The sequence below is a fragment of the Asterias rubens genome, chromosome 3, assembly GCF_902459465.1.
Source record: "Asterias rubens chromosome 3, eAstRub1.3, whole genome shotgun sequence".
Lineage (NCBI taxonomy): Eukaryota > Metazoa > Echinodermata > Asteroidea > Forcipulatida > Asteriidae > Asterias > Asterias rubens.
In genome coordinates, this window is record NC_047064.1 from 18242379 (window position 1) to 18251830 (window position 9452).

A 9452-nucleotide genomic window follows, 5' to 3' on the forward strand; every position below is an offset into this window, starting at 1 on the left:
AATTGTATCCTGTTGTGACAGTACTGCCTCAAAACTAGACTTTTTTCCAAAAAACGTGAAAAATGCCTTTTTAAGGGTCTTTTCACATAATATCGACATACGTGTCCATGGTAAAAAAAAAAAGGAATATTTTTCTTATACTTTGTGGATGGTAGGGACTTGGGGTCCAAATAAACAGCATTTACATTTCAAATCATAATATAACACGTTGCCATGGTAACAGTTCATTTGTGTTTAGGCCACTTTAGGCCGATTTTGGGGTCTGAAAAACTTTTTTTTAAAGTTAATATATACAACTCCACCCCACCAAAAAACAAACATATTTCATAAAACCTTTTACATCACTACAAAGTATCATCCTTGGCTTTACTTGAGACAAAAAAATATTGCTATAAATTTTACCCTTGTGCTATTTTTAGAACGTGCATTAGAATATGTTTTTTTGAACTTGCAAAATCAACATTTTTACCATATTTTTTGCCCTCAAAATTTCATTTTTTCAGGGGTCTCAGAATATTTTCCTTTCGGTTTTGACCTTTCTGGCAAGAAAACCTCGGGCATTTGTACCGTGAGCAACTATGTCAATTATTTACCTGAACTGACTCTTAAATGTTATAATGGTAATTTGGGACCAATCCATTTTAAGATTTAAAAATAAATCCTTAGCATTTGAAATTCAAATCTTTAAGATTAAATTGTATATAAAAAAAAACGATTGGTTAATAAAACTAAAACCCTTTGGATTAACTTTTTAATCCTTCCCATTTAACAATGTTTACCAATGAGTTTATGCTCATCCCGCCAATGTGGCATTTACTGGCAAACATTTTGTGAGAGTTGAAGCAAAGTGCATGCACAACAGCTGATACCATTCAGTGCGTATTGAGTTAGTAGGTATACACATTCAAACCGGGGACCTAAACAAAAAGAGGATAGTGTGGTCCAAGGTTCAGGGAAAGCCCATAACCGTTTAAAAACGTGTACAGAACAAATGGGAGCTGTTGCAAAACAATTAAGAGTATAAACAAAAGAGGGACAATAATGAGGTCCGTACACGGTTGCAGCTAGGCGTGTATACCAATATTGTGTGCGTTTTATAACGGTTCTCTATTGAACTTTTTCCGAAACCATGTCTTTGGCTTTGGATTTGGCTGCAGGCTCCGTTCTCTGCGTCTGAATTCCTGAACGCATAGCACGCGTATTATAATACAGTCGAAACAACTGAGACGCCGAAGCCGAAGCCGTGGACTCGTAAAGGGCCTATTATATGTCGGAGCCATTGAAAACAGCTCAGAATTCAATGTTCCAAATAATTGCGGTTTAATATTTTGAGGCTTTTGCTAATTCCTCCGTCATGATATACAGAATTGTTTGAAACATTGTTATAATCCTTCACAGGGTGGCGGGGGTATGTTCCTTTTAAAATATAATCCATCAATCAACGAGTTATTTTGTATAATAACTCAAATAAATACATCAGTATTCAATGACCGTCGTGCATGAATGTTTATGGAGCCATCAAGGGAGAGCAACTGATTGGCTCGGACGAAGTCACTGGCCGACAGACGTGAAAAAGTCTATATAAGCGCCAATGCCTATCGAAATCGGCCTCAACGCACCACAGGGTCCAAGGAAGTGCTGAAAACAACGCCAGTTTCATCCAGTTGTGGTAGACTTTCCGTGAGAGCGCTAAAACGGTAACAGGTAAGTAGGAATTTAAACTTTGCTAAGTGAAGATACGATCTGGTGTTAAAGTTTAGAGCGACAGGAATATGCAAAAGAGTGAAAAGCAACTCGTTTTGTCCGCCATACCACAAAGTGCCATATGGCGGATAGCTCTTTTTAGAGTGAAAAACGGGTTCTTTCAACTTGATTTAGAGTGAAGTTCGTTCCAATTTCACTCAAAAAGAGTGACACCGATTGACGTTCACTCTCCAAAGCGAAAGTGACACCTCTCGGATATAGAGAGTGAATTTTTCACTCTTTTACACTCTGCATGATGGAGTATTTAACAAACTAGTATTTAACAGTCTAGTAAGATTTGCGGTAACAATGCATGGAGCAACACTGATCAAAATGTTGAGACCAATATAAGAACTCACTCCGCGGTAATAACGTTTATAACGAGGAGTGAGGAAAAGTGTTAACCGACAGTAAATTGCACAAAGCTGACTGATTTCGGAAAATGAGCAGCCAATTTAACCATCAAGCTATTCTATTTCGCGTGATATCGAATGCTACTGTAGTCATTCGATTTCGTTTTATGACTAGTCAAATGTAATGTTGCGTCATTCGATTTGACAAAATGATCATTCCATTTAGCAATTCGTCAAAGCAGCATTCAAATTCGCAGACGCTTCTTGAGGCGTGTGTGTCACGAAAAAGAATGACGATACGCTAAATTGAACAGAGTGCTAAAGGAATTTGTCTCGACTCAAAACGAAATTGAATGGCCGAATTCTGAATTTGAAACGCAGTAACAACTGGAGAGGCAAAACAGCTTTAATTCGAACGCATGAAAATGAAATTGACTGCTATTTTGCCGAATTTGACCGAGAAAACCTATAATAGGGATATCATCATTTGGGAACTGACTGTGTGACTAAAGTGGTGGGACTATACAAATTTTTGCAGGTGAAATGATAACACTGTATAGTGGAGTATTTCACCTTGTAATTCTCATGAAGGCCCTTGAACTCTTATTCGTTTTGGAACCAAACAATAACTATAATTGTAAAGTCACGTTTAAATTCCTTTTTTACACAAAGCCTGAATTCTATATGCTTTCGGATAGACGAAAGAGATTATCAAATCAACTGGTGTGTGGTCAAGCATGCTCGGGGAATAACATCATTAATCCAAGGCATGATTGATAGCTCTCCTGAATGGTTTTGAATGGTTAAAGAATCGTATGAGTTGTTAGCGATCTTCCAGGTGGATGCGTTGTTATGCAGGACTAGGATCTAACGAAAGTAGACAAACTGATATGTATAGGATTTGTCTCCATTCTTTCGTTTTGTTTGTCCTTTGTCCATAAATATGTCTGCCTGACTTGTGTTTTTTGAGTTCCGGAAGAGAAATAAAAACAAGTTTTTAATGTTTTTTCCCCCAATGCACTTCCATGGCAATCCGTTAATTTGAAAACAGGGAGAGTGTTTTTATTTGTTTATACCATAGAGCTATATATACAGCTCTATGGTTTACACGCAAAGGAGCACTGCATACCAACTCATAGATATAGAGTTATAATAACATTTTTATTCTATATCAATGTACCAACTATAAATACTCATTGCACAACGCAAAGCGCACTTGGGCGCGCGTCTCCTGCCCACCATTGTGTGTGTGACAAAGCGTGCACAGAGGGATGGTACACGTGTTTACGAGTGTAAAGAGAGACGGGAAGGTGAGAGCCGGTCCTCTACTTAATAAAGGACGAGCATTCGCCAAAATACATGTCAATAAATGGAACAGTCAATAAGCCAATGACGTTTATATGAAAATCTCTTCTATACAGGTTTTAATACTTCCAACCCATAGAAAACATACAAAAAGTGTAACACTACAGTATACACTACATGTAGCCTACATAACACAGTGCACGAAGTTCACAAAAAGGTCAGCACACACAGAGACTAACGGACGCACGTGTGTGACAGTGCTGCCTGGCATACACACATGGTTTTACAAATAAAACGATCCAAATAGAGAGCTACAAAATCACAATAATTTGGGCAATAATGAGGGTAAAAACACAAAATAATACTCACAAATATCTCTACAACTCTATTGATCCCATATAAATAGGTTTTTGGAGCATGGCCAGAGCCATGCTCCCTATAGAAATAGAGAGAATCACAGCCCAAATAAATTAGTTGCTCTTCCAAGTCGAAGCTATAGAAAAAGAGAGCGATTGTCACGTGACAATACCAAAAGTTAACTTTGAACAAGTCCAACAATGAGGCGCACTTTGGATTCCTACAGGAGCAATGTGCGTCCACCACTATTTCTGCCCTTTTTGGGGAGTCCAATCCTAAAGTTTGGTTCACGTTTTGACAGCAACAGGAGACATGCGTGTATTGGTGCTGCGCATCGTGCAATGGGTCTATGCGGTGATTTTGGACAGAAAGTGCGTACGTAACCATCATAATAATACACTTTTCCCTTCTATTTTCTTATTTTATTAGGGAACATCATCATGTTTGCAATCAGAGCTGTGCTTTTTTTTCCGTTGGTGATCAACGTCTTGGTGAATGGATACCAGGAAGATAACGCGAATGGAGAGTTAAAAGTCCTCCTAAAGCGCCTTCAGGAGCGTCTTGAAGATGAAGAGCGAGGCTATGAACTCCAGGACTTGAAAGAAAGATGGGGGGTGAGACCACGTGTTGTTTTGTCAGATTTGACATAAATTGGGCACATGTATAGAATAGCAGAGATTGAAAATTAATGATCACGAAGGTATGGAGTTCAGGGAGCCTGTTCAACACATAATGCTTTGAAAACCCTCCATCAGGAAGTTTGTTGTAAACATTGTCAAGAAACGGGCAAGAAAAGTAATATAATAATCTAATATCTATTTGTAAGATCATTTTAATCGTTGTGTGGAAAACTTGTAACCAACAGACACACCAAAAACATCAATCATTACAGATTAAAGATGGCTTGGTATCTTAGGTTTGTTTGGTTGAAGACACTTTCAGCGTATAGGTTTGATACCATTAATGTACGATGCCTCCGGAACAAAATGCACACTATCGTGGCGTGTCATGGCCCATAGCGGATAAGCGCACCGGATTCAAGCAGCTCTGGTGTTTGATCAGTAGAGTGTGTGTTAGAGTCCCGGTCGTGACACTTGTGTACTTATACTTAACCATAATTGCTTCGTAAAGTTGGGGAGAGTGGTTTCTGCTCTACCAGCTATAGGCTTCTGATAGATACCCAAGCCTAAATCCGTATGAACTGGAAAGGGGGTAAGACCATGTTTCAGCCCAGGAGTGGTGGCAACGGCGATTTGCATTTATCAATTATTCAGTTTGCGAACTTGTCAGAAATAATGATCGGTACCGTGAGATTAGGAATACCAATAATAATATAATACAAATGTACGTCTCTTAGCGCATGGTGCTGGTGTCCTGGTGAAGACTATAGTAAACCAGGGCAACAGCACCAAAAAAACAAAGAACAATTATACATGTATAAACAAAATAAGCAAAACAAAGGCAGAACAAACATGACAAATAAACACAATTAACAGAAAATAACAAGCTGTAGAATGGGGTAACAACTAAGATTTGAACAAGTGAGTTTTCAACATCGTTTTAAATGTCTGTAAGGAAGAAGCATTTTGAATTTTGGGACAAAATACATATTATAGGAGCTGACTATATAAAAAAATGCATTTAGCAAATACTACAAATGCAAGGTGAATACAAGTCAAATATCCTTGGGCCGTGAACTTTGATTCGTTTCTGTGCCACTGTACAATTTTTACAAGGTCATACAGTTCTATTTCACACACAAAGACTTTGGTTGGTGACAAGCTTGAATGAGAAAGTCTTTACTTGAATTCTATGATTTCAGGTAGAACAAAGCGATAAGTCAAAGGGTTGTTTTAACCGGTGGTAAAAAAACACAATCAACAATCCAAGGGTAAGGTTGTAGCTGAAGAAAATTGGATGCTGGCTATTTTTGTCGAAATTATGATCGAGTGGGTGGGTGTATGGGGGCAGCGTAGCGTCTCATCACAGGGGCAGCGTATTTTGGAAGCTGAATGGTTTTAGGTTTTGTTTGAGCTTTGATGGATTTCCCAGGCTCTCTCTTGCCCATTTGCCTAATGGCTGCGTGGTCGCAGGCTGAATAGCATGTTTGGAATTAAACTATTTCAAAGGAAAATTCATACAACAATACGTTCTATTGGAAAACATCTTTAAACAATAAGTCACAAACGAGAGTAAATCGAGGTAAAACCAGGAACGGGTGGAAAGTGGTAATCGTGCAATCATTTCACCACCTTGTTTTGGGTTCACTCAATTTTCACAAGAGGTGATAACCGTTTGCAAATCAAGTGGACAAAATAACAAGTATGTACTGCGAGCACTTTTAATTGGTATGGCATGCCAATTTTTTTTTTTTTTTATAAACCAAAGTTTCTCTGAACATCATGGTTAAGTATATTGTTTAAACGCACTGGACACATTTGGTAACTGCTAAGACCAGTCTTCTCACTTGTGTATCTCAACATATGCATAAAATAATAAACCTGCAACATAGTAGAGCACAAAACTCCTGCCCTAAGAGTTTGTATTTCCTGTTTAATTTTCTATTTCAGAGTATGAGTGGAGTTGAAGTTGGTCCTGATGTTTCCGCAACCTGTAATGACATGATGCTAACCAACAACTATAAGTGGGTTACTTTTAAAATAGAGAATAGCGTAGTTGTCTTGGATAAAACTTCTGCCCCAAGAGGTATAGAAGACGACGAAGCTCAGTTCAATGAGATGAAGAACGCACTTACTTCTCAACCACGATACGTTTTCTTTGACTTTTATATCACCTCGAACACTGGTCATGAGATAAGGAAAGTTGTTCTTGTTCTCTGGTACGTACATATCATATTCTTACAAACACCATAGTTTGTTGTATTTGTTTCCCGACCCTTAAATACACTGGACACTTTTGGTAAATGTCAAAGACCAGTCTTCTCATTTAGAGTATCTCAACATATGCACAAAACAACAAACCTGTGAACACTTTGAACTCGTCGTCGAATTTGAGAGATAAAAATGAAGAAAAAAAAACACCCTTGTCACACAAAGTTGTCTGCTTTTTAGATGCTTAATTTCGGGAACTCAATATCTAATTCTGAGGTCTCGAAATCAAAATTCAAATATAATACAAGTGGATAGTTACTTCTTTCTCGAACACTACGGAGCCGTGTCTCACAATTTTGTATTACGATCAACAGCTCTCCATTGATTGTTACCAAGTAAGTCACTATGCTAACAATTATTTTGAGTATAATTACCAATAGTGTCCAGCGCCTTAAAAACCACCTTCTCCTTCTTGACAACTTGTTCAACACAAACCTGTCTTGGTCCAGATTGTAATTGCCGATGTGTATGGACGATGTGACATATGTTTACATTCAAACCGCCCTCTGTTGACAAAACACTGCATACGTCATAGTTCGCCGGGCAAAAAGGCGCGTAGTCATGGTAAGATTGTATATTCTAGATTCCAGCTGGCTGCCAAAACACAAAGGTTTTGCCCGGCGGTATGCGCGCAAACCATGTTATGGATTTCGAGTGACGTCAGAGGTCACATCGTCTATTAAGGACGATGACCAAGCTATCTAGCTAGTCGAAACGTTATTAAGAACTAACTCCTATAATAAGCTATATAGCTATATAATATAGTAGTCCTGTTTTTAGAACTGCAAGTCTCCAGAGATCCGAGCTCCGCGATATCATTTGTTATGGCAAGACAGTTCTCCAAAATTACACAACGGCAAGATAGACATCCCACATGGTGTTACCGCAAACCAATGTGTTTATACCTCACATTCAATGCCTCAACGTTCCTTAAGAGGATTATTCAAAACACCGACCCTAAACATTGCACTTCTTCAACGATCTCGAACTCTTGGTGGCAGCAGACACTGTGATTGTACATGGGGTTGTGCTGTGCTGACTAGCGATTTGTAAGTTACACGTCGATCATCCCCTGATGATCGATCATTCACGGGTTATTGGTACTTTTACTTTGCAAAGCGCTCGATACAAACAAATGCTGCCCTGCCACCAACTGTTCAATTGGTGAAGTCTAGAATTGCCGTAACAAAACAATTTGTCTTCTTTTCAGGATCGATGAAAAGAGGAGTAGATTTTTCGACAGGATGGCATATGCATCCAATGAAAACAACGTTAAGGACGCTTGTCCAGGTCTTAGCATGGATTTCAGCGCTGGAAGCAAGAGCGATTTGAACTACGAAACATACCGGGCCAAGGTTATGAAGTTGTCTCGTTAATTATCAAAGATAGCAAGATCCGGATTGGGCGCCGTACAATGTAGTTGCACCAGCAAAACTTATAATGATTATATCACCGCATCATTTTAATAACCTAGCCTAGGCTTATTTCACGGCATTTCAAGGGATTAACTGATAAGATTCTGGAAGTTTGAGGACAGAAAATGTTTGTAAGTCATTTGAGGTAATCAAAATTGGTGGAGGTTTCTTTAAAGGGGCTATTATACCTTTGGTAATGACTCTGAAATGTAGGCCTAATGGCAATTAACAAGTAAGAAGTAGGCCTACAACAGCTTTATATAATATAGTATATTGCATTAATGCGGGTAATATGGAAAAATGTATCACTTTTATACCTGAAGTTTTGAATCTGAGAAGCGTTACTGGCAGTAATTTTTCTCAGAGTGTGTTTTCTAACCGCTCGAGATTTCCGACAATACCTCAACAACCGGAACTATAATTCCTTTTGAAATGAAATCTTCACAGCTTATTTTTATGGTACAAAACAAACAAACAACGGTGGGTTCCCATGTTCAAACATTAACATCTCTCAATCTCTTTACTTTATTTTATGTGAATCTTTGTACATCTGTTAGGCTTTTATTTTGTTAATCAAGTCAGTATTTGGTATTGATTGCTCACGGTTCTTAAATACAAAATTAACTAACTTGTATGTTTCCACTGCCTCTGACCTTTCTCCATAAAAAGTGTCTCTGTGATTTGAGGCCGAGTTAATAATAACTCATTGCATTCGTACACATCTCAAACAATGGGTGCGTTCGTTTAGCTTCCCTGGGTCGATCCCGGTGTGTGGCGGATGCAATCAATTAATTTACTTCGAATCTTTTGAAAAGAATGGAAAATTGAAGTGGAAGTGGATTTGTTCTTCTTCATGTTTTATCTTCTTTTGTTTAAGTAATGTTGTTATTTTGGCCTTGTTTGTTTTTAATTATTGACTGATTTATTTATTATAATTTATTTTTTTACTTCTGTTATAACTGTTCCTGTATTTCTATTTAAGTTGTTATAAGTAGTGGTATTCGAGGGAATTAAATAAATAAATAATGTTGCACGAGTAACTGTTTTTAAAATTGTGTGACGTTATGTTAGGGCTAATTTACTATGGGTGCGTTAATTTAGCTTCCCCGGGTCGACCCCGGTGTGCGGCGGGGTTTTTTTTCCAGGACGAACGTGTGCAGATAATTACCCACATTCGTCCTGGAAAACAAAACCGCCAGACACCGGGGTCGACCCAGGGAAGCTAAACGAACGCACCCAAAGTATCCTGAACGGTGACATCACACGTTGAGGCTCTTCTCTGGCTGGCCAAGCCAGAGACATACTGGCCCACATACAAAATCACCTTTGACCTTGCACCATTTTACATGGCCTTCATCATGAATCTGGAGATTTACAGATAAATCTGA

At 38.4% G+C, this 9452-nt stretch overlaps 1 protein-coding gene across 1 annotated transcript; it reads left to right on the plus strand.

Moving 5' to 3' along the window:
* Positions 1–1611: 1611 nt before the first annotated feature.
* Positions 1612–8524, plus strand: LOC117288028 (cofilin-like). Its single transcript, XM_033768709.1, has 4 exons — positions 1612–1704; positions 4188–4372; positions 6329–6597; positions 7860–8524. Exons 2-4 carry the CDS (start codon positions 4199–4201, stop codon positions 8023–8025), a joined length of 609 nt encoding a protein of 202 aa, XP_033624600.1. The 5' UTR covers positions 1612–1704; positions 4188–4198; the 3' UTR covers positions 8026–8524.
* The last annotated feature ends 928 nt before the right edge of the window (positions 8525–9452 follow it).

What these genes read in the sequence shown, in the direction of transcription:
- LOC117288028 (XM_033768709.1), top strand. Translation starts at nt 4,199, where the DNA reads ATGTTTGCAATCAGAGCTGTGCTTTTTTTTCCGTTGGTGATCAACGTC. An exon ending in ACTTGAAAGAAAGATGGGGG is followed by an intron (nt 4,373 to 6,328) that starts GTGAGACCACGT and finishes TTTCTATTTCAG; the next exon opens with AGTATGAGTGGAGTTGAAGT. An exon ending in AAAGTTGTTCTTGTTCTCTG is followed by an intron (nt 6,598 to 7,859) that starts GTACGTACATAT and finishes TCTTCTTTTCAG; the next exon opens with GATCGATGAAAAGAGGAGTA.